General features: G+C 39.3%; 1 protein-coding gene across 1 annotated transcript; it reads right to left on the bottom strand.

The window, feature by feature from the left end:
* Positions 1-670: 670 nt before the first annotated feature.
* On the bottom strand, positions 671-24,307 carry LOC132773988 (cytochrome P450 2J2-like). The gene is made up of 9 exons (XM_067467859.1): positions 24,000-24,307; positions 23,414-23,576; positions 21,081-21,230; positions 19,906-20,066; positions 17,733-17,909; positions 17,196-17,331; positions 15,215-15,402; positions 13,431-13,569; positions 671-1,870 (listed from the first exon to the last, which is right to left on the bottom strand). The coding sequence occupies exons 1-9, from the start codon at positions 24,213-24,215 to the stop codon at positions 1,695-1,697; spliced, it is 1,506 nt and encodes a 501-aa protein (XP_067323960.1). The 5' UTR covers positions 24,216-24,307; the 3' UTR covers positions 671-1,694.
* Between the last annotated feature and the right edge of the window lie 1,088 nt (positions 24,308-25,395).

The raw sequence follows: 25,395 nt of genomic DNA, 5'->3' as shown, positions 1-25,395 counted from the left end.
CCTTGCCTCCATCTCCCCAAAGGGACTCGGGGTGGCTTACATGGGGCCCAAGCCCATGATTATATTGATTAGAGTTGTGATAAGTCTTGCCCCTTTAATGCCTAACTATTTACGTTTTTGAAGAACAAACAGGCTGTATAAAAAGGTGAAAAAAGATTTTGCACTCATTTGTAAAAATGATTTGTAAAAATTTGCAAGAATGATGTAAAACGATTATTTTTATTCACATTAAAAGTTTTTGACACATGTTTTGTAGTTTTTGGTATTTAACATATTGAACTTGTAGGTGCATCTGTAGTATTGTAATCATAATACATTAATCAAGCCTACTTTAGAGCACAAGGAGTAAGTATAAAAAAACAAATATAGACTTATGAAGAGAGCTGCTGATTTTGGCTTCCTAAAACGGATGCAGCCATAATGCATCTGGTTGGGCATCTGATCAATGCCCAGTAAAATAATTTTAAAGATTTTTAAGGTATCATGTAGGATTCCACTGGTAAATTTTAACAGTATCGAACACTCTTTCTGTAAATGGAAAAATCACAGCTCTCTCTATACATATATATTTGACAGAAATGAGATTAGAAATTTAAAGGATTTCCACAAGAAACAAAAAAAAAAATGACAGCAGGACACTTTTAATTGAAATCTAACATTTATTGAGCAAATCTGTTGTACAAAATTAAAATATTACAACTAGATATCAATGAGGTGCTGTTGATTTCTCTCTCTCCCAGGAATCTAGTGGTCATTGGGTTAAAATAATATATACTCGTAGTTTTAAGGGTTACCTGTGGTCCAGTGAAGAAAAAAAGACTGTCAACAATGTGCAATCATCCATTAAACTTGTTATACTACTGATTATTGCTACCAAAGATTTTTAAAATGAACTAGGATGTTCTCGTCCCCTCCAGCAAAACTTCCCCCAATTTAAATATTTAGGATGAAACTTTGGAAAAAATAATGTATTACTTTACTGAGCTTAGAGTGGATTCTGTGTGTATTTCTTATAAGATATTTTATACGACATCATGCTTTTTGTGCCTGCAGCAAAGAAGAAAGGGTTATGGACACTGCACTGGATGATTCATTGGCATCTGTTACGGCTTCTACAGAGTGGTGCTGTTCATAAGTAGTTTCCAATCTTAAAAGTTACATACTGATGTAAGCAAGCAAGAATTTGCCTACTAAACCACAACCATTACTTTGTAGTTTTGAAGCATTTTTGTTTAGTCACTATGACACAATTTGCTTGCAACAGAGCCTCTGATATTTGAGACTGTCTACCTTCCTAAGTAGCAAAAAAAGACATGATCAAACATTGTTAGAAACAAAAACATTGCCTTGTTCATGATACTCCCAAAGCAATGATTTAGGACCATAATAAGTCATAGAATCACAGAGTTGGAAGATACCACATGGACTATTCAGTCCAAGTCAATATAAAAGGGACAATAACATCTCTGTTAAGATTCTGAAGCCCCTAGTATGGTCATTTTGTGCCTTGTGGGGATCAAGCAGGACTGGAGAATTATTGATTGCCTTTCTACAGCCAAAAATGAAAAGGTAAAACTGCAGAGATCTATGAGGGCTCTCTGGAGTTTAGAAATAATTATATTCATACAACAAGTGCAACAAATACTCTGATTATCACTACTTAGTACTTATATTAAGAGCAACATGGTTCTTCTCTAACGAGAGATGGCACATATTTTGTATGGCTTTGGGCTGAGTGCATTCCCTATCTTGAAGTCAAGACTCAGTATCAAACCATTTGGAGCCTGGAAAGTGAACTTCTGCATGAGGGTAGTGAAGAACAGGAAAAGTTCCATCCTAGCCAGCAGTTCTCCAAGGCAGGATCTCTTTCCTGGAAGAGAAGTAGAAAATGGTAGGCCTGGGCGGTTTCGTTCGTTAATTTTGTAATTCGTTAAATATTCGTTATATTTAACAATTACAAAATGATTTCAAAATATATTTTCAAACCCGGAAGGGTTTTTCAATAACGAAACGGCATCCTCCATCCTTTGTACGAGCTTCCGCCCATTTCAGAAATGGGATGGAGGATGCTGGGTGCCCTGGGAGCCAATCCAGCGCTCCCAAGCACCCAAGCAGTGCACCGTGGCTGATTGTGATTGGGCGAGCAGCCCTTTAAAAGCGGCTCCGCGTGGCCGCATTGCTCATTGCTGCGAAGGGGAGGGAGAAGATGGGAGGGCGGCTTGGATTGGCTTGGCTTGGCTTGGTTGGCTAAAGCTTGGATTCATTCCGTGCATTGATTCATTTGCTTTCATTTTTGCATTCCTTAATTCTGTTGTTGGGAGAGCGAGGGGTTTTTTTGTTAATTTGTTAATTTTCCATTTTAAATATTTTTGAAAAATACCTTTCTTTTATTCTTAAAAAAAATCAAAAAATATTCTAAAAAAAGAAAAGACCCTTCTGTGGCTGTGTGCTATCGTTTGTCCCTGTCTTGTGGCTGTTTGCTCCACAGCAGGGTGAGCATTTTGTTAATATTCCATTTTTAAATATTTTTGAAAAATACCTTTCTTTTATTCTTAAAAAAAATAAAAAAATATTCTAAAAAAAGGAAAGACCCTTCTGTGCCTGTGTGCTATCGTTTGTCCCTGTCTTGTGGCTGTTTGCTGCACAGCAGGGTGAGCATTTTGTTAATATTCCATTTTTAAATATTTTTGAAAAATACCTTACAACGAAATTTCGTAAATGCTTTGCGCATGCGCTAACGCGGGCGCCATCTTAACGAATCGATTCGTTATTAGCTCAGCCACCAACAATAACGAAATTTCATAAATGCTTTGCGCATGCGCCAACGCGGGCACCATCTTAACGAATCGATTCGTAAATATTTACGAAATTTCGTAAATACCGAACTTTTTAAAGGGAAAATTTTGTAATTATTTTAAATATCGAAACAAAAAAAAAACCCCAAATACAAATCAATTTTAGAAACAAATTTTTCCGTTGTTACCCAGGCCTAGAAAATGGCTTTGGGGTAATATTGTGAAATGTTGTGATGGCAAGCAACAGACTCAGCAAAAGAATTATTATAAACTAGACAGCAAAAACCTTTACAAATCTCTTTAATTGCAACTAAATGCATATGTCTGTCTTATCTAGTAACTGTTCAGGAAAACAGAACTGCATAGCATCCACAATGCCTTCATGAACTTTGTATAGAACTTATCATTCAATCATGAATGTGTAACTGAGTGTAATCCAACAGGGTAATCCCGCAAAAAAACACTGTCTGGAATTCTTTTAAACTACATACAGTTATATATTCACAAATGCTATATAATATTATAGAACATGGCCCTATAGCCCGAAAAAACCCACAAGAACCTAGTGATTCCAGCCATGAAAGCCTTCGACAATACACTGAACCTCCTTCTCATTCTGACTTCCCTCTCTGCCTTCCCAGGATGCAGGCAGACTATACATTTCTGTCTGATACAGAATACCAATATTCGCAACAAGGTTGCAAATGAAAATGCTATTGTATCTGATGCATATGTGAGGGTGATGTGCATAATAATAATAATAATAATAATAATAATAATAATAATAATAATTCTTCCCCACCTCTCCTCATGGCTCGAGGTGGGTTACAACATTGCTGAAACATCAAACACAATTCAAAGTGCTGGTTTTAGCCTATAAAGCCTTAAATGGTTCTGGCCCAGCTTATCTGTCAGAATGTATCTCCTCCTATGAAATACCTCAGATAATAAGAAATTATTAAATAATAAGAAATCGGTCTCACCTTCTTCACAAGTGAGAATGGTGGGGATGAGAGACAGGGCCTTCTCAGTGGTGGCCCCTCGGCTGTGGAACTCCCTTTCCAGTGACATTAGATCAGCCCCCTCCCTCCTGGCCTTCAGAAAGAAAGTGAAAATGTGGTTTTGGGGTCAAGCCTTTGGAGAATAATTGTAGTGCAATAAATGGATACAGAATATGTGCAATGACTACTGCATTGGCCCAGATTACAATTGTGGATGGTGTGGTTTTAATAGTGAATATACTGTTTTAAAATGTTTTAATGTGTATTAATTTAAATTTTAGTTTAATGTTCATTTTAATTGTATGTTGTTTTAAGACATTGAATAATTGCCTATATGTAAACTGCCTTGAGTCCCCTTCGGGGTTGAGAAGGACAGGGTATACATATAGTTAATAAATAAGTAAATAAATAATCAACACCCATAAACATTTAAAAATAATCTGCAGAATACATATATTAATATTAAAACATATTTCCACAAAATATACATTAAAATACATAAACAAAAATTAGTCATAAAGTGGAAGTTTAAAATTTGTCATAAATGCATGTTGTGCCGTCGCGCCTGAGGCTATAGAGAAAGAGGCATGGATGTGACTTCTTTCCCCAGGGGATTGCTTCTTGCCCTCCTTTAGGGAAACTGGAACTCCCAAGGACCAGAACACAACAAGTAACTCGAAATGGTGTTTATTGTTGACAATTAGTTCTCTTTCTTAGGCACACACTTGATGTTTCAACAGGGAAAGATACTTTACAAACTCTAAAGTCCAGGATCCTAGGAGTAATAAGCTGAGAAGCTTTTCCTATTCCCTCTCTCTCAATGGTTGTGAATGCCGGAGCAAACCACAACCCCAGTTCAGTGGCCTAAGTTGAAGGACAAGACCTTCCTATGGTGCCAAAGAACCGGAATGAAGGCACCTGAGATCTTCACAATTCCATTCAGGGTGGTCTGAACATAAAGAATAAGACTCAGGGGTAAAAACCTAAGAATTGGTAGTAAAAAAATGCCTTGACCAGGGGCTTTGGGCCAAGCTTTGAACACGTCCATCCAATGAGTCTTTTTCTGAGGTAAAAAAGGTGAGAGAGATACCTTCCCTTTCTCCCTTGGAAGGGGCGGAGCCTAAACAACTGAACTGGGGAAACAAGCCAATTGGTGCACAACAACAATAAATTGACAGCTATAATAACCAATGAAATTTAACTATACATATACAAGGTAGACAGGAATAAAATGGCAGTTTAAATCCTGTAACTAACAATTCTAAATATATGTGGCGCACCGTCACACATGTGGTTATTGCAATATGCATGAACATTATGTTTTGCATTTAGATATGCATTTAGCTGCAATATTTTAGCATTGGACACAAGGAGTAAGCAAACAATGCATAAATCAGCAGGTATGTATTTATATTATGCAATCCTAATATAGTATTTCAAATAGTGAGACATAATTTGTTCAAATGTCGGGCAAAGAAAGTAAAACAATGTACAACCACCACACCATCTTTCACAGTGACCTATTCAATAACCCTAATAAGGATCATAGCATACTTTAACTCTATCTTTATATTGATTGATTTTGGGTTTCACTTGCCTCTCTGACCTTTGGGGGTGGGCATTCAACTCTTACAAAGACAGTTTTGTTTTACGATGTCAGATGAGGTGTAGATTAGTGGCTTAATAAGTGAGTGGATATGCTTATGCCGGAAACAGAACTATGTTGCTGGCAATGTCCATATTCACCTGGAGACTGCCGTTGTCATGGCTAGCAGCTTGTCTGGCCTGGCTTGGCTTCTGCTGGGGGCAGGTATCCAGGAGAAGACTTTTCTTAGCATTACAGCAAATTTAGAAGGGATTAATCTGAACTTCTCTTCAAGGAAAGAATCACAGGCTTCTTTTGTGTACATGCTTGCTGAAATGACCAATAGCTGGAATCTCATGATAAAGGGGAACTAAAAAAGAATAGCTCTTTGGTAGTAGATAATATTGGACCGTTGTACCTCGCTCATTTAACATCACTGGCCACACAATCAATGCACACATCTTTGTGAACCTTTGTTGGCTTTTGTAAATTAATTCAAATGTTTTATGTTCACATTTTATGTTAGTTATAATTTTTTTAATATATCTTTATTGAGATTTTCTTATTTACATCATTAAAACAAGTGAAAGGATAGAAGAGAAAAGTAGAAAGAATAAAGAGTATTCAGTTTTGAAATGATAAAATAGGTCGGGGAAAGGATGGGGAGGGGAGGGTAGGGAAAGGGGATGCGTGTTGAGGGTAAAAGTGGAAATAGGATGGGAAAGTGTGAAAGGTGTAAAGTCTTAAAAGCGTAGGTAAGAAGATTGGGGATTTACCCCTTCGTTTGGTCCAACTTCTGTGGTGTTGCTGAAGAAGTTTCCTTTTCTTTCTTATGTATGGATTTTAATTTTTTGTTGACTCTGTATTTGTTTTGGCAAATGTCTCTCGTTTTCTATCTATCCTTTCCATCCAAAGTAATCGTTTATTGGAGTCCAGTCCGTTTCCTTTTCTGTAAGTCCCTTATTTTTCTGTATCAAAAAGCTTAGTCTGTCCATATTTCTTATATCCACTATCTTAGTTTCCCATTCTTCTATATCCGGTATCTCCTCCTTCCTCCATTTCTTGGCAAAGCAGATCCTATCCGCAGTCATTGCTAGGAACAGTAGCTTGTCCGTGTCCTTATTTAAATCCATTTTCTCTTCTGTGAGTCCTAACAGGAAGATCTCTGGTTTCAACGGTATAGTTATTTTCAATATTTTCTGTAATTTTTGCTGTATATTTCTCCAGTATGTTCTTGCTTTTCTACAGCGCCACCACATGTGATAGTAGGAGCCCTCAACTTCTCCACATTTCCAGCATCTGTTGTTAAGTTTTTTTATAATATATTCCTAGTTTCTTCGGTGTCATATGCCATCTGTAGAGCATCTTTAGGTAGTTTTCTTTTAGGTTATATGCCTTTATATATTTCATTTTTCTAGTCCAGGTGTTCTCCCATTCTGTTAGAGATATTGATCTCCCTATATCTCTGGCCCATCTTACCATTCCTTCTTTAATCCTTTCCTCTTCCGTGCTCCATTCTAAAAGTTTTTTATATGTCATTGAGATCATTTTCTTTTGTGTCCTCATTATTTTGTCCCAGATGTTTTCTTCCTTCATAAATCCCAGCATTCTGTCTTTGTTGTAGTATTCCTGTATTTGTCTGTATTAAAGCCAAGACAGATTCTTATAGTCTTGTTTTATTTTCTCCTGTGTCTTTAGTTGGTATTCTCTTCCTACTTTTTCTAGTATTTCGTTGTATTTAGGCCAGTTTCTCCATCCTGCTTCTCTCCTTTGGCAGGCTTCCATGGGTGAGACCCATAATGGGGTCTTATTATAGATTCTATCTTTATACCTTTCCCACGGTTTTATGATGGCCGCCCTAATGAAATAATTACCAAAATTTTTCTCTATTTTTTTGTAAATTAATTCAAATGTTTTATGTTCACATTTTATGTTAGTTATAATTTTGATACATTATGTTTTCATTTAATTTATAGATGTTATGTTTAAGCTGTTTTCTTATGTGGGGCTATTATATTTGTACTTGCTGTTATTGAGGCATTGAATGTTTGCCTTTTTGTTTGTTGGAATCTGCCCTGAGTCCCCCTGGGGAGATAAGGCAGAATATAAATTAAGTATTATTATTATTATTATTATTATTATTATTATTATTAACACAACACTTACTTACTTACTTACTTACTTAGGCGATCCCTCATTGGACGAGTAAGATGGTCTTCCATGATGGGTTTCCCTGTGGGTCCGTATGAGGCTGTGGAGCCCTATTCTTGCTCTGCATCTTCTTCCGCAGTGAGGGCATTGGTTTCCAGGTGGAAGGCGGTCCCGGTCGGGGTTGGCTTGACGCGCCTTCCTCCTGGCACGTTTCTCTCTCTCACCCTCCACTCGTGCCTCCTCAAATTCTGCAGCACTGCTGGTCACAGCTGACCTCCAGCTGGAGCGCTCAAGGGCCAGGGCTTCCCAGTTCTCAGTGTCTATGCCAGAGTTTTTAAGGTTGGCTTTGAGCCCATCTTTAAATCTCTTTTCCTGTCCACCAACATTCCGTTTTCCGTTCTTAAGTTCAGAGTAGAGCAACTGCTTTGGGAGACGGTGGTCAGGCATCCGAACAACGTGGCCGGCCCAGCAGAGTTGATGTTGGAGGACCATCGCTTCAATGCTGGTGGTCTTTGCTTCTTCCAGCACACTGACATTTGTCCGCTTGTCTTCCCAGGAGATTTGTAGGATTTTCCGGAGGCAGCGCTGATAGAATCGTTCCAGGAGTTGCATGTGACGTCTGTAGACAGTCCACGTTTCACAGGCATATAGCAGGGTTGGGAGGACAATAGCTTTATAGACAAGCACCTTCGTATCCCTATGGATGTCCCGGTCCTCAAACACTCTCTGCTTCATTCGGGAAAATGCTGCACTTGCAGAGCTCAGGCGGTGTTGTATTTCGGCGTCGATGATGACTTTGGTGGAGAGGTGGCTGCCAAGGTAGCGGAAATGGTCAACATTTTCTAATGTTACACCATTAAGCTGTATTTCTGGCATTGGAGAGGGGATGGCTGGTGACTGCTGGAACAGCACTTTGGTTTTCTCGATGTTCAGTGACAGGCCAAGCTTCGTGTATGCTTCTGCAAAGGTATTGAGAGTGGCTTGTAGATCTTCTTCTGAATGCGCACAGACAACATTGTCATCAGCATACTGGAGTTCTATAACAGATGTTGTTATAACTTTGGTTTGGGCTTTGAGTCTGCTGAGATTAAACAGCTTGCCATCTGTCCGATAGATGATTTCCACTCCGGTGGGAAGCTTCCCATCAACAAGGCGAAGTATCATAGCAATGAAGATGGAGAATAAAGTTGGGGCAATAACACATCCCTGTTTGGCACCGGGTTCCACCTTAAATGGGTCACTTTGGGAGCCATTGCTGTCCAAGACTGTTGCCATCATGTCATCATGGAGGAGCCGCAGGATGTTCACAAATTTGCTTGGGCACCCGATTTTTTGGAGGATGGTCCAGAGAGCGCTGCGGTTCACTGTGTCGAATGCCTTTGCAAGGTCGATGAATACCATGTACAGAGGTTGGTTTTGTTCTCTGCATTTTTCTTGGAGCTGTCGTGCAGTGAAGATCATGTCCACAGTTCCTCTGGAGGGGCGGAAGCCATTCTGGGATTCTGGGAGGGTGTCTTCTGAGAGGGGCAGAAGGCAGTTTGCAAGGATTCTTGCGAGGATTTTCCCAGCAGAGGTTAGAAGGGAGATACCTTGATAGTTTCCGCAGTCTGTTCTTTCCCCTTTTTTGAAGAGGGTGATGATGGTGGTGTACAGAAGTGTTTATTATAAAGTGTTTATTATAATGTGATTATATCTGTATTTGTGTTTTACATTGGTTGCCTATGGCCTAGCTGTGAGAGATAGGTTGCCATGGAGACAAGGCAGAAGAGGAGGTGGGAGGAGCTGAGAGAGAAAAAGGTTTAGAAAGTGCCAGTTAGTTTCAGTCAGGAGGAAGAGACCCTGAGAGAGTAGCAGAGTCAGATAGGGACTCTGAGAGAGTAGCAGAGTCAGGAAAGAGACTCTGAGGAGTGAAGAAGTGTAGAGTTAGTTTAGTGTTCGTGAATATTTCTTCAGCTAGGGAGCTGAAGGGTAAAACCTCGTTAGATTGCTTTATTTAAAAGAACTAACAGAGGCGTTTTAGGATCACCAGTAGTGGAAGACTGGAGATCGGTGGTTTGATCCAGTATAGGTCAAACAGTGAGAATATTCACAGCAGGGAACACTGAATAATAAAGCGCTTCACTACAGCAAGAGTTTAAAAGTTGTAACATCAAAAGGTCTGAATGTATCTCAACCAAGCCATATTGTAACCATCAAGCATATGCCAAGCTCAACATCTTCATATTGCAACAATATGCTTTGTTTAACAATAAACTTGTTCTCTTTGTTATTTTAAAACTGCCTCATCTCCATTGATTTTACGTTCGGTGCATTCCACTCTACCAAAATTACCTCACAACATAAACAGAGACTTTAATACCAGCGTCTCTATACATTTGCTGGCAGGTTTAATTTAGCATTCTCGGAACTTCTTTACAGGTGGCATCCTTGAAATCTGCTGGGATTTTCTCGGTCACCCACACTTTTTCTATGAGCTGGTGGAGTTGGTGTGTCAGCTCAGGTCCTCCCTGAGCTGACACACCAACAGGGATCCCATCCGGTCCGCTGGCTTTGTTATTCTTTTGTTGGCTGATGGCATTGCTGACTTCTTCCAAATTAGGCAGTGCTGCAAGCTCATCCCTGGTTTGTTGTTGCGGGATTTGTGAGAGGACCTCTTCGGCCACATTGGAGCTGCGGTTTAGGAGGCTTTGGTAGTTTTCTTTCCAACGTAGTGCAATTGAGTTTTGGTCCTTCAGGAGTTTGGTTCCATCTGATGAGCGTAGAGGCTGTATGCCATGGTTTCTTGGTCCATAGATGACCTTTGTGGCTTTGAAAAATCCTTGAGCATTATGGGTATCTTCCAGGTGTTGGATTTCTTCAGCCTTCTTTGTCCACCAAATGTTCTTGAGTTCTCTTGTCCTTCTTTGGACCTCAGCTTTTGCACTGGCGTAGATATTTTTCTTAGCAGCACAGTTGATGTCTCTCTGCCATGTTTGGAAGGCTTTCCTTTTCTTGTCAATTAGCTGTTGGATCACGATCTCATTTTCGTCAAACCAATCTTGATGTTTCTTGGCTTGGTATCCAATAGTTTCTTCGCAGGCTTGGATGATGGAGGTCTGCAGTTTGTTCCAATGTTCCTCAACATTTTCGGGGTGTATTGTGGGTAGATGGTCCTTGAGTGCTGTTTGGAGATGGGCTCGTCTGGAGGGCTCCTGAAGGGCTTGGGTGTTCATTTTGCGCCTTGTCTTTCTTCCTTGGAGTCTGCGCTTGGGGGCGATCTTGATAGCCATCGTGGATTGGATTAGCCTGTGGTCGGTCCAGCAGTCGTCAGCACCTATCATAGCTCTTGTGAGGAGCGCGTGTGATTACATAGTCTAAGAGGTGCCAGTGCTTTGACCGGGGGTGCTTCCATGATGCGATCTCTAGCGCGTGTGATTACATAGTCTAAGAGGTGCCAGTGCTTTGACCGGGGGTGCTTCCATGATGTCTTGAACTTGTTTTTCTGGCGGAAGAGTGTGTTGGTGATGACAAGGTTGTGTTCCGCACATTTGGTGAGAAGCAGGATGCCGTTTGAGTTGCTGTTTCCAACCCCGTCTTTTCCTATGGTCCCTGGCCACAGGTCGAAGTCTCGTCCGACTCTTGCATTGAAGTCCCCCAGGAGGATGATTTTGTCCTCCTTAGCTATCCCCGATAGGACGGTGTCCAGTTGACAGTAGAATTTCTCTTTGATGTCTTCATCAGCAGCTAGTGTTGGTGCATAGGCACTTATGATGGTTGCCCATTGGTTTTTGGCAAGATCAATTCGGAGGGTGGAGAGTCGTTCGTTGATGCCAGTGGGTGCTTCGGACAGATGTTTCATCAGATCATTTCTTATAGCAAAGCCAACTCCGTGCATTCTTTGGTCTTCTGCAGGCAGTCTCTTCCAGAAGAAGGTGTAGCCTCCTTTTTCTTCCTTCAGCTGTCCCTCTCCTGCTCTCCAGGTCTCCTGAAGGGCTGCTATGTCGATGTTAAAGCATCCCAGCTCCCTTGCAATGATGGCAGTTCTGCGTTCGGGGCATTCACTGTTACTGTTGTCCATCAGTGACAGTACGTTCCACATACCGAAGTTCATTTTTCTTTTTTGGCTGCAGGATGGTGACCCCACTGGACGCGGCAATCCAGTCAGGGAAAGGAGAGGCAGACTATGTTTAGGGCACCTTTTCTAACCCCCTCCCCGTGTGGGGTGAGCAGAGTGGGTCCCAAAAAGGGCTGCTCAGTCGCGGATACAGCTGCTGAACTACTCAACTGCCTCGGACCTTGAGGTAGAACGACTGAGTCCGTACCCACCGCCCATGTGCCAGTCTGTGACTAGGGGCTTCCAGATTTCACAGTCCTGCCCCCATCGCCACTCGCTGATCGCCATGGGACATTTGTTGGTTTGTTTTTTTTCTTTGGAAGACGCCTGTGCGTGGGTTTTTTTAATGTGTGGAGGTCAGTGCACAACTGATCAACACACAGTCTTCACAGAGTGAGGTTCCACTGGTGATGTAGTTTAACACAATGACGTCGCTTCTCAATCTGTTGCAGCCTTCTTCCACCTTCGCAGCCGTTGTAACATGTGCCATGTTATCCTCCGCCTGCTCCGCCGTTGAGGTCTTTGGGTCTTCGGACTGTGCTCGGTCTGGGACCTCCCCCGCGGCCACTCCTGGGAGTGCAGGACTCCAGTTGTTGTGCCCACAGGTTCATCGGAACACACAAGCCCCCTCACCACGACAAGGTGACAGTCCATCGAGGGGGACAAGATTAGTACACACAGCAAACAAGATCACTATGCTGGCTGTTGTATTGAATCACACGTCGGACACTTCCCAAGTGTCTAGGACTGTGTGATGTATTGGTGAATAATGCATGCAGATCCTAATAGCGTGGCTTTTTCCAGCTGATAGATGGTAATTTTGTCAGTGCTGATTGTGTTTAAGTGCAGGACAAAGTCTTTAGGCACTGCACCAGTGTGCCAATCACCACTGGAACCACCTTTACTGGCTTGTGCAAGAGTCTTTGCAGTTTGATCTTTAAATCCTCATAACGTGTCAGTTTTTCCAGTTGTTTCTCTTCAATCCTGCTGTCGCCTGGGATTGCAACATTGACAATCCATACTTGGTTTTTAACATGATTGTGAGGTCAGTATTGTGCTCCAAAACTCTTTATTATTATTACTGGATCTGCTGTCTGGTTTAGAATTCTAGATTCTGACCTTGATTCTGTAATTCACTTCTGGACCCTGTTGCATCCTGAATCCTTGACTCTGATTTATTGATTGATTTCCTGACTTGATTTATGGACTTGGACATCAGTTTGTATACTTTATTATCTGTCTTGACTTCAGAAGTCTGACTTCAGTTTGTGCTCTTGGATTATTGGTCTTGCTTTATGAATTCTGATAAGTGAACTCCTGGCATTTGACCTTGGCTATTGTTTGTTCTGGCTCCTGATCTGTCTTTGTAGTACTTCACTTCTCTGCATTAATTAGACTTTTGACTTTAAGTTCATTAATATTCCAGCTGCAATTCAATTTTGTTGGTCAGACCTTGGAAATCTTATGACTTTAGTTTTCTTGTAAGTGAATATGCTTACCTTGAGTTTGTTTAATTAAACCTCGGCCCTGATAGCAGGAGAGCCCTGGAACATGATAGCCATGATGTTCCACCATAATGGTAGGCAGTTGAGACCGTTGTGCTACTGTCCTATTGGATAATGATCACTGTGGCTCTCCCAATACACACTTGAAGACCAGCAAGGAAGTGCTAGAATGTAACTGTTCCATGCATGTATGCTGTTTGACACTTTCAGGCCTCCACATAAATCATTCTTTTTATGCAAATATCTGTAAGCTGGCAGCATTTCTGAGAAGTACATCAGTATTCCCTCGTCTGCTCTTACCTATAGAGAATGGTATGAAAGCTTCCCTCTTCATGAATCGGCCATCCTTCAAGAAATGGTTGGGATTAAACTTTCTTGGGGTATCCCATTCATCTTTGTCAAATAACACTGATGTCAGGTTAGGAAGTAAAACAGTTCCCTGTTAATTAAAACATACAGACATTGGGTCTACAATACAACAGGCCTCCTAAATGCAAGATGAACTCTTTTTCTGGAAACACAGTGACAAAGCATATGTTTTGGCTGTAAGATTCTCTAATAGTTTCTGAATAATTTATGGATTCATTTTCAAGGACACAGGTTGCCAAATGAACTTTTAGATATATTTTCAAAGCATAGGATTATGACCAGCTGATACTGGCAGATTTCAGAACAAACATCCAGTTCAAAAGAAGGACTAACATTGGCTTGAATTCAATTTTAAAAATTGGAATGGCGCACAGTAATAAAAGAATCAGAGAGTGCTTCTATACACTGCCAAAAATGCTGGTTAATGCCCCATTTGAGGCCATATGTAAGGGGAAAACCTCACTTTATTGGTGGAGGGGCAATTGGCCATACAATCCAGTCATGCCGATATGTTCTTATCATGGGTGGGCATGGCCAGTGCCACCCTTCCCTTCTTACCCCTCATTTTGGCCCAAAATAGAGCTTTAGTAAGGGAAGCCCTCATCTCCCTTTCAAATCTCAGTCACATTATAACTGAGTTTGATGGTGCTACAGGGAATCTTCCAGGAATGGTAAGTAGGCTGGGGCTTTTTTTGATTTAGGGGCAAAACAGAGGGTAAGGAGGAAAGGATAGCATAGTTCATAAATGGTGATCCTAGGTGTCTGTCTCCACAGCTTTCATAACTGCAAAGATATAGATTTTTTTTAACCGAGGTGTAAATTACATTAAATTGTTTTCCTGGGTTTATTCTGTATTAGCCTTGGTGACTCATTTGAATGCCCCAGGTTGACGTGCCATCTGCACTGAATTTTCTGGCAGTATAGATGGGCCCAGAGAGTGATTTAAGAGAGCCAGATTCAAATCAAAACCAAACTACTATCTAGTTTTGATTTGTCATCTACAATCTCCTAGATCTACCTCACAATGTTTGTACAAGGACAAGATCAGAAAAGAGCCAGGTGTACCACATTAAATTAACTGGAGTATAGTGGATATAATTCAAGAGCTGGTGAATGTGGAAGCCTAGGAGGCCACATTAGCCTTTCCCTAGAAGAACTTGGAAGGCTATACAATCCACTGTACCCAATCCTGTAAAACGAAACACCCTCTCCAAAAGAAACCACCTTTTGCCCTCGAATCCCTCTACGGGACATGGGAACATTTTCAACATTTGCCTGCATCTTTACTGGGCCCCAAAAGGGCATTTGGGGACATTTTCAGGCAAAACATTTTTTTAATTAAAAAAATCCTAATCTGAAATATGAATAGCTCTGTTTTGGAAATATAGTTAAAAATACATCTGGTGAAATGAATTATTTTGTTTAGAAATTGCAGAAGAATTATTTTGCCCATAATGGTGGAAGTGCTGAATCTGTGGAATCTTGGGATTTTTTAAATTTTTTATGACATTTGTTCTTTAGCTCTCTTTGTGGTTCTTGGAATTCCCTGGAAACAGAAAATTGGCTTTGAGATCGATCTCATTTGTTTATATCTCATTAAACATACAACAATATAAGTAAACATCTCCCGATCACTAAAATCTTCATAGTGTGATTCAGTATTTAGAATCTGGGTTTAAGATTCTGGAAAATGAAAGTAAAAAAGGAAGACTTACTTTGGGCAGATGAAACCCAGCTATCCTTGTGTCATTAACTGCCACTCGAGGAGCACTAAAAGGCAAGATGTTGCCCATTCTTTGAATTTCATGAATAACTGCATTAGTGTAAGGCAAAATGTCTCTGTCAGCCATTGTTGGGGCACGAGACTGGCCAATCACAGAGTCTATTTCTGCCTGAACTTTTCCTACAAAGAAAGTAATAATTACTATAAGTACAAGAAAAACCAATGTCAACATTCTAGCAGGCATGATTTCCCCAAGATATATAAAACAGTGTCAAGAACTCTGGATCTACAACATGCACACCTTTATTACTCTGAGAAGAAATAGGTATATATTCATTTCAAAATACATACCTTAAATACTCATGTATTTGGGATGAAAATTATGGATTTTGGATTTTGATATGTCCCATGGACAAAGTGAGGACCACCATCACCATGTTTCTGCCCAGGTATTAAAAATGTCCTTGTACCACTATTCAGGGAAGATGACAGTTTCTTTTTAGGTAAGTTAATCTGCAGCATTAACTCTTATAAAAAAAGAAAGCACTTCCTTCTCTGAGTATAGTAATGAAAGGTGAGAGCTTAGCAATTTGCAAAAGAACCTAAGAGAAACATAGACCCACTCTATACTTTTGCTATCCTTTTTTCCTTCAAAAAGTACCAAAGAGTCTGCTGCCATTTTCCCACCTAGACATTCAAAAAAAGCCAGAAACACTGGGAAGAGTAGTGTGGGTTCATGCTTCCTTTAGATTCTACATCCACCTCATCACAAAGGGCTAAAATCGGTGACATATGCCGATTTTAGTCCAGGTCACCCACGGAGTTTTTAAAAATATTTCTGCGTAAGACAAGATGGTATACAAGGATGAATCCAATTGTACATCAGCTACAGAAATATAAAAAGAGAAAAATTAGAAGGAAATCACAGTGTATACAGCAAAATCTAAAATGGGCATAAATGACAAATTCTGCCAGTCATATTTTGTTCTCTGATCAGCAGTTATTCCTTCCACTGCTGATGTACACATATACATACACTGATAAAAACGGGCTCTCGGGACTTAGAAACTTTTAATAGAAACAACCCATTTGTAGAGGAAAGTATCAAACTGGTTTGGATACCCCAGGAAACTGAATTTTAAATGATTAAATTGATAGTTTTGGCTATATTTTAACTTTTGCATGTTTTATACTGCTTTTGTGTCCATCTTACTTCAGTTGTTGAAAATAGAGTTCAAACTGCAAAAATAAATTGCACTCAGTTAATTCAGAGGAGAGGAGAGGAGGGGAGGCTTATACAAAAGCAAACTGCTGCAGCCTCTCCTAGGCTGCGACTTTTTCCTTATTCACAGTGTTTTCACCATCTTGACCGCATGCTGATGTTGTGTGACCAATACTTGTCACAGTTTACATCTGTGAAATGTTGGACTATAGAATGATTTTTAGTGATATGGACTTTAATCTTTTCACAAATCTGTACCTGTTCACATATTTTATTTTATGTTATTGGTGGATGGCTTAATTTTCATAAATAGCCCTGAATCTTGCATTCATAGAATCATAGAATTGGAAGAGACCTTGTGGGCCATCCAGTTCAACCCCCTGCCAAGAAGCAGGAAAATTGCATTCAAAGCACCCCCGACAGATGGCCATCCACACTTTGTTTAAAAGCCTCCAAAGAAGGAGCCTCCACCAAACTCCGGGACAGAGAGTTCCACTGTTCTCACAATCTGTATGTGTATATCTGAGGATTCTTTTGAATGGTAAGTTAGGAACTATATGTTTATTTCTTATACTTAATCATCCACACTAGTTTGCCACATTTAAAGAATGACTTGAAGACCCACCATTACCACTACAACCACCATAACATATATTATGGTCACTTTAACACTTTAAGAGCACAGAAATTCAAGACAGAGGAGAAGTTACAATTAGGCAAGACAGAGGAGAAGTTACAATTTCACTCTCACCCTGTATTTCTGGATAAACAGCCATGTACAGCATAGCCCAGCGCAAGGTTGCAGAAGTTGTTTCTGTTCCAGCAATAAACAAATCCAATGTTGACAATATGAGGTTCTCCATATGGAAACTGGAAGAAACATTCTCCTTGAAAGGAAAGTAAGAAAGAACACTGAGATAATTGAATTTAAATGGTATCTATTAAAAAATCAAAATGTTTATAATTCTATTCCTAAAGATTGCTCAGGATCAAGTCAACAGTCCAAAGTAAATTTGTTATAACAAATACAGGTGAGTCTAGATTCCACGAGCCCTTCTGATTCTCCAACTATTTTGGACTACCACTACCAGAAGGCCCTGGCAGCATGGAAAATGCTAAGATATTATGGGGATTGTTATCCAAGCCCAAGATTCCCCATAGTATTATCAAATTGTTTGTCCTGAAACATCATAGCCAAGTGGTGCCATTCAGGCAATGGGCAAATGGCACAACCTTCACCTGAAAATTATAAAATAGATCGTATCCTCCCCTCTAATTTATTTAATACCTTGGCCATTTCATTTAGGTAAGCATCAATGAAATCTCTTGTTTCAAGTGGATTCCAGTCTTCTTGGTGTTTTTCAATTATTTTCCTCACAAAGGATTTCAACTGATCCCAGTTTTTAAAAACAGTTTGATGGGGTCCTGGCAATCGCTTCATGAGAGCTGGAAAAGAGTTGTACACCTGAAGGACAAACATGAAAAATAGATGATGTGCAGAATAGAAGACCAAGATGAAATGCTGGCTATTTTTCAGCAGTGGTGGCAGGTTTTTTTTTTAGACACACCTTTCTCCAGGCAAAAAGCCAAGAGATCACTAACAGAGGGCAAAGGTGAACCAAATGTGTGGCTCACTTAATTCAAAGAAGTTTTTTTTTATATTTCTGTGTAAGGTAAGCTGATATATAAGGATGAATACAGTTGTACATCAGGTACAGAAATATAAAAATAAAAAAATAAAAAGAAGAAAATCACAGTTTATACAGCAAAATCTAAAATGGGCATAAATAACATGGAGCCATCCCAGAAGTACTTCTCCAGGGTGAGATGGGAGCCATTGGGCTCCATTGCAAAACTGAAGAAAACCTCACAGCTTGTGTGAGGAGATCGATAGATGGTCTGTTTCAAAAAAGGACAGCCAATGTAATGTGATTTGAGCAGGGTTTGAAATGGGAAATACCCAGGCAGGCTTTTGGGGCCAGGTTTGTGTATAGAATTAATGTAAAAGTGTATTGTCGAAGGCTTTCATGGCTGGAATCACTGGGTTGTTGTAGGTTTTTTCGGGCTGTATGGCCATGTTCTAGAGGCATTCTCTCCTGATGTTTCACCTGCATCTATGGCAAGCATCCTCAGAGGTAGTGAGGTCTGTTGGACTAGGAAAAAAGAGTAGTGAGGTCTGTTGGGACTTTTTCCTAGTCCCAACAGACCTCACTACCTCTGAGGATGCTTGCCATAGATGTAGGCGAAACATCGGGAGAGAATGCCTCTAGACCATGGCCATACAGACCGAAAAAACCTACAACAACCCAATCTAAAAGTGCTTTTTGTGATTGCATCACTACATTGAGAGCAACCTTATGTTCTAACTCTTAAGTCTAAGCCATTAAAATGGACAAAATATTTATTGTTCATTTGATTTTGGCAATATTGCCGTTCTTTTTTGCTATATTAGGCTTAAAAATAATGTGTTAATTATTGTTGTTGTGTACATTCAATTAATTTCCAATTTCTGGTGACCCAAGGAAAATCTATCACCAGATTTTCTTAGCAAGATTTATTCAAAAGGGAATTACCATTGTCTTCCTCTGGGGCTTAGAGAATGTGACTTGGCCAAGATCACCAACTGGGTTTCCATGAGCCAGGAAGGATTCCAACCCTAATCTCCAGAGTCAGTCTATTGCTCAAACTACTAGCCACACTGGCTATTCTGGAGATGACAAATGGTAAATCAGTTTTTCATCATTAAGATTGGGGTTGGCTGCAATCTAATAAGTTGCATTCATTGTTCATTTATTGCTCACAAATCAATTAAATAAATGATTTTCTAATAAATACAAAATATGAGGTACAATAGCACCCAATCGTCTGCCATATGTTCATTGGCACAACAAAGGGTGGTTCAAAGCACACATCTGCACATCTGCTCAGAAGAAACAGTAGCAAAAGAATAGGGGAAAAAACCAATTTTATGTGTTGAATCTCTTTGGAAATCAGAATGGATGGATTGTTCAGGAATACAACTGGATAATTGAACAGAGCATCTGAAATACAACCCTTCATCCTTCAGTATGTAAGCAGGGAACTTGCCAAAGGGTTTGTATGTTTACTATAAGTTCATACTGTTCAAAAGGTGATTTTTAAAGATAGGATTGTTAAATGTTAATGGATTTTTAGCTGCCTTGGGTCCATTTGGCATGTAAATAAAATAAATAAGTAAGTAAACAGATAAATAATTTCCATCTAGGCACACTGCACCCGCTTCAGTTTATCATCTGAGATTACCCTACCATAATGCTAAAGCAAGTGAACAGCATAAGTGGAGATGCATAGAGCTAGATGACTGAAAAAGAACAAAGCCAAGGGACTCAAAGCAAGTGAATGAAAAGTTAGTGTGATTATGAAAACTTGTCCAGAAGAGGACACATTTGGCTTTTGCTGTGCATAAAATCACAAGGTCTTACCTGGCCCCAAAAGCCTGCCTGAGTATTTCCCATTTCATCCAGCAAACGCAACAGCTTCTGGAACTGACTGTCATGATAATCAAAGCGATTCCCAAAAGTGATGGAACAAATTATATTTGAAACGGCATTGTTAATTTGATAGTGGAAGTCAAATGGCTGCCCTGGAAGGAAAAATATATTGATAGGGGAAGAATTAGAATGATTATAGCCTTCATGTCACAGTAATACAATGTTATGAAAGCAATGGGATTTTGTAATAAATTAAAGCATGAGTAAATGCATTATAAATAGTAGTGGGGCATAGATGTATCAGTCTATTCCAGCAAAAACAACAAAGATTGATTTGGCAGCTGGAAAAAGAAACAGGTTTTATTTGGCAGGACCATTTGTGGAATCTAACTGACTTCATCAAGATGCCCGAATATCTATCTATTCAATGTATGTATATTTCGCCTTTGCCCTGAGATGGAATCCAGAGCAGCTTCCAGCTGTTCAAAGTTAGATGATATTAATACATTATTTTACAAAAGTTGAAAAAAAGTAAATAACAATATTATAAAAAAACCGTACTTAAAAACAGTTAAAACATAATTACCAATAAAAGATCAAAAATAAAATACAACACACAACTTCACACACAGAAACAACTTGAAGGCACAAAACAGAAATGGTCTTTATTAGAATTTTGGCTTTTATTTGCTAAAGCAGGGGAGACATTGTGAAATATTTTAAGTGGAGAATAACTTCCACATGAATACTTATTAATAGAGTATTGTTTTTCCAACAGGATCTGTGATTTAAAGCTACATGGACAGTGGTACAGTTTTTAATACACCTTTGTGAGATTCTTAAATAATATTGAATAGTGAGTGCATGCTGTGTTTTTTATTATTCCTGTTATGTTTTAAATGATTTTATACTGATATGATTTAAATAATTGATGGTTTAATAAAATTTCTCATTTATTTGTGTTTTTACTCAATTTTTAACTTGGGCATTTTGTTTTCAGTCATATGTAAGATGCCTTGGGTCTTTTTTGTAAATAAGTAAATACATTTCAAGCAAAATAAGAGCACTGGAAAGAATATTGCATTTATTTGTTTTCAGCTTGGGAAAGAATAGATGTCTGCAATAAAAGACCATGGAGTTTTCTAGCCCAGCTAATGTAGTGTTACCTTTCTCATCTTCAATGGCACCTGTGAGAAACCTGCTCTCTTCCTGGATTTGTTCTTCTAAGCTTCTTTTACCCAAACCAAAGCTTTTTAGAGTTGATAAGGCAAATCGTCTTTGTTGTTTCCAGGGAAGTCCATTAGACATGATCAGTCCTAGATAGAAAAAGGTAACACAGAACACTTTAAAAGTTCTCTGAACATTCTAAAAATAAAAATATTGGCTGGAATCCAATATAGTTGAATAAGAAGGTATCCATTACCATTTGTATCAATGCCTCCTTGAGCTTTTATTTTATGATCAAGCTAAGCAAGGTAAAAAATTCCCTTGCAAGCCGATATCAGGAACTTAACATATTGAGGACATTATACACATTATCTTAAAAGTAAATTGAAAAGTTTCCACATGCTCAAACTACTTTTCATTGTTTACATTGAGTAGTATCAATTCTCCTAGATCATAAAGCATTTAAGAGACAACTATGCATGCATGAAAATGCATGTATGGTTGGGAAGGAGAAAAGAGGAGGATAATTTTTCAGGTTTCCTCGACTGGCATTTACCTGATCTGACTTTTGGTCTTCTTCCTTCCAGCAATAGACTTACAGGCTTGCTAATGTGCTTTCTTTTATTCTTTCTCAGATTCCTTCTTTTGAGATAATGCAATTTTGTTTTGGTTTTGAGAGGATAGGGGCAAGTAGAGAATCCTCCCTGCATCTCTACCATATATAAAGTATCTTTCCTATCCCAATGATAGCTTCCTTGGCCACATCTACACTGCCATATAATTTAGTGTGAAACTTAGTCTACAGTCTTCCTAGTAGGCTGTTATGAATTGTGAGAGATGAAATCCAAAACACTTGGTTTGCCCATGCCTGGTCTACACTGACCACATACTGCAGTTTCAAATTATATGGCAGTGTGGATGGGACCCTTATTTGCTTAAGTGAAAAGTTGTGCATAAGTGCTTTCCAGGGTAAAATTTGCTGCTCTATGGACTGAGATTATTAAAAGGACAAAATTGCTTAAGACAGTTGCTAAAAGACAGGAGTTCTTGTGGAGATACCAGAAACTGAACTGAGAATGCTGTGTATGGTCACAACTGGTGGATTCCTTATGTGTAAGTAGGTGAATCTGTTCCATGTTTTAGTCAAACATCTCAATTAGTTATGCAAGATGTGGAACTCTATACCCTAAATAGGTCCAACATATTGGAGAGCACCTTTAAAATCTGAAAGAAAATGAAGAAAAGATTCACTAGATTCTGAACATAGAAGTCACCAATAAGGACCAATTTCCATGTTAAAGTCAACAGAAGGATTCTTTTTTATAGGATTAGTTTTTAAAATGTGAATAGTTAGTTTATAAACTGCTGGTTTACACACTGTATAAAGGTTTCAGGTCATCAAATGCATAAGCAGACAAAAGAGAAACCAATATTTGTTCTAACGCAATGTTTCAGCATGACACCAGAGCTATCCAATTGATATAGACTTGGCTCCGCATCACTGTCTCTTAAACCGAATGTCCTTACTACTTGCCAGCTTATTTTGGTACTGTGTGGAAGCACCTTTATCAATTTCTGATCATCAAAGATTCTAGCCTACAATTTTGGTTAAACCAAAGAGGTCATATTACCATCAACGCTCCACTTAAATATTTTAAAATCTTGGGGTTCCAGGATATTTATATGTCAAAGAACAGACGTTTCAGCACTATTTTAGGTTGTTAATTGTAAGTATTCATACAGATAGATGGATGGATAGACAGATAGACAGACAGACAGATGCACACACCCCCAAGGGAATAATCTGTACACTTCAGTTTTATTACCGTACATTTAATAACATATGACATAGGTCATATAGCCATCAAGATGTTCATCAGCACATTTATAGGGACTTTTCTATTTATTTAGCTCTCTAACAGGCTTAGCAATAAGTAATACATATTAGAAAATCAGCCTTCTAAACCAGTTAACATGTGACATTCTTTCTGTATCATACTAATTGTGTTCTCTGTGTCTACTAAATCAATATACAGACAATCGCTGTCTTTATGTATTTACGTTTTTGTCCTTTGTCATATTCTTAGCCATTTTCATCCATTTGAGGATATGTTCACTGAATGTCAAACTGTTTAGAAACAGTCAATTGAAACTTTTAGATGGATGTATTCCTACAAAATCAGATCTGATTTTTGGACACAGGAAATGCAAAATTTTAAGAAAGCATTGCTCATCAGAGCTCAATCTGGTGAATGAATTTAAAGGTGACTCCCCCTGTTAGGCACATTTATTTGTAAAAATTAAAGAAATGAAATAATAATATATCACTCACCAAATGTCTTAGAATGATCATAAATAATAGGGAATATTGGCCGATCTATAAAATTTTCACTCTGATGGATGAGAGCTTCCTTCACCAGTTGCAGGCCATTCACAATTACACACCGAAGTATTCCCAACTGCACACTGAAGACCTTGCCATATATGTCTATAAACTGCAAAGAGAAATGGACAGAATGTTAAGAGAAATGATAAACTTTAGTGGGCATCCTGGTAAAGAAATACAGTTATTCTAAGGCACACATTTTCCCCATATAAGCATCACTAAAAACAATGAGCTTATCAAATGAGCTAAATTGCCTGTTCCCCTTTTCTTTTGCCACAGAGCCCACTGGCTCCCATGCCACTATATACATCTACTTCCAGTGCGGCTCCATGGCAAAAGGGAAGAGGAACCGGCATGTGCCACTAAAGTAGCAACACAGGAGGCTCTTGAAGGGTCACTATATCAAAGCCCACCAGAATGCTCAAAATAACCTGTAATAACATTTAAAGCTATTTCCTTAATGGAGGTTCTCCTGGGTAGTCTTAAAGGAAATAGACATTGTCTGAGTGCTCAGACTCTTCCTCCCTCTTACCTTTTCTGAAGAAAGATGAGGCTTCTTTATATCAATAGTAAACAGATTACCCACAAAAGGAAGAGGCCTGGGTCCTGGGGGGAAGCCTCTTGGACGTCTCTGTCTTATGTAGTCAGCAAAGATAAGAAATGTAACAAGGAACACAAAAACAATCTTTAGGGATAAGGCCTCCCAGAACACAGCAAAGCAGTGGCACAACATTATTCCAGTTGGCATACTTTCTCTGTGCTGTTCAGGAAGATGAGGACAAAGTTCACATGCTGCAGATTAATACACCACACCCACAAAAAGCACCATAGTCTAGCTGACTGGGATGTTGACTCATGACTTATTTCTGTTGTTAGCATGTTAATCAGGAAGGAAAGAGAGAATTTTAAAAAAATCCTTGCACAGGAAGAGGATGTCTTTTGTTTGTGTCTAGCTGTGGAAATGCAACCCAGTGCTCTCTGGGACTCTTCTCTCTTCACTGGGCACATCTATGCTGACCAATTAGATCAGTGGAGTGTCCTGCCACATGATGACCCTGACTGTTTACCCCTAGTTAAGCCCTTTTTAGTTAGAGAGATTAGTATTTTATGTACAGTTTCTGGGGGTCAATCTAGACAGCCTCTTTGCATTTGAAGCCTCTGTTATCTTGCCCCTTTAAGAATCCCCTCAGGGGCAGTGCTTCTGGTTCTTGGAAGAGTCAACCTTTTCATGACTGGTAGGTGAAGAAAGAGGAAGGCTGGGGTGGGGATCTACAAAATAGCACATCCAGTCTGAGTTGTATTCAAGTCCAGTCAGAGTTCAATATTTAGACCTTCTTAGAGACAGATGAACATCATACAAGAAAGAGACAATAAGAAGAAATAAAGTCTCAAGAGCCTCAGTCTGGCCAGAACTGTGTCTATCTCTCAAAGACATTATCTCTCCTCATAAAGACTTTGTAATGAGTCTCAAGAGGAGAGAAATTCTAAAATTATTGTCAGTTAATAAACTTTTTTTATTTGACTATATAGTCTCCTGTACAGACAGTTCACCTTCCAAGTAGTTAAGATAGTGTAAGGGCAGAACAGGGAGTTATATCAGCATTGTGGAAGATAAACACCGCACAAGGCTGAACTGTCTTAAACTGGGGGAAAGCCACTCATTGAGGCTTTGCTCCACATTAAACAAACTCAGGGGAATAATCTGAATCCTGAGGCAAGATTCAGGCTGTCTCCTAAATTAGTGACAATTCAAATGGCTGGGCCAGTGTGTAAGTGTGAGCTTGAAAAGGCTTACTACACTCCTTAAGCTCACGCAGCCTGGGGGTGTATGATTTGAGTCCCCTCACTGCTGTATCCAGCTGGCAACAGTTACAGCATTCTGACCTAGCTTGGTAACAGTAGTGAACCACCAGCCAATAGGTCAATGA

Source organism: Anolis sagrei, chromosome 4 (genome assembly GCF_037176765.1).
Source record: "Anolis sagrei isolate rAnoSag1 chromosome 4, rAnoSag1.mat, whole genome shotgun sequence".
Taxonomy (NCBI): domain Eukaryota; kingdom Metazoa; phylum Chordata; class Lepidosauria; order Squamata; family Dactyloidae; genus Anolis; species Anolis sagrei.
This window is presented reverse-complemented; position numbering and strand designations above follow the sequence as displayed.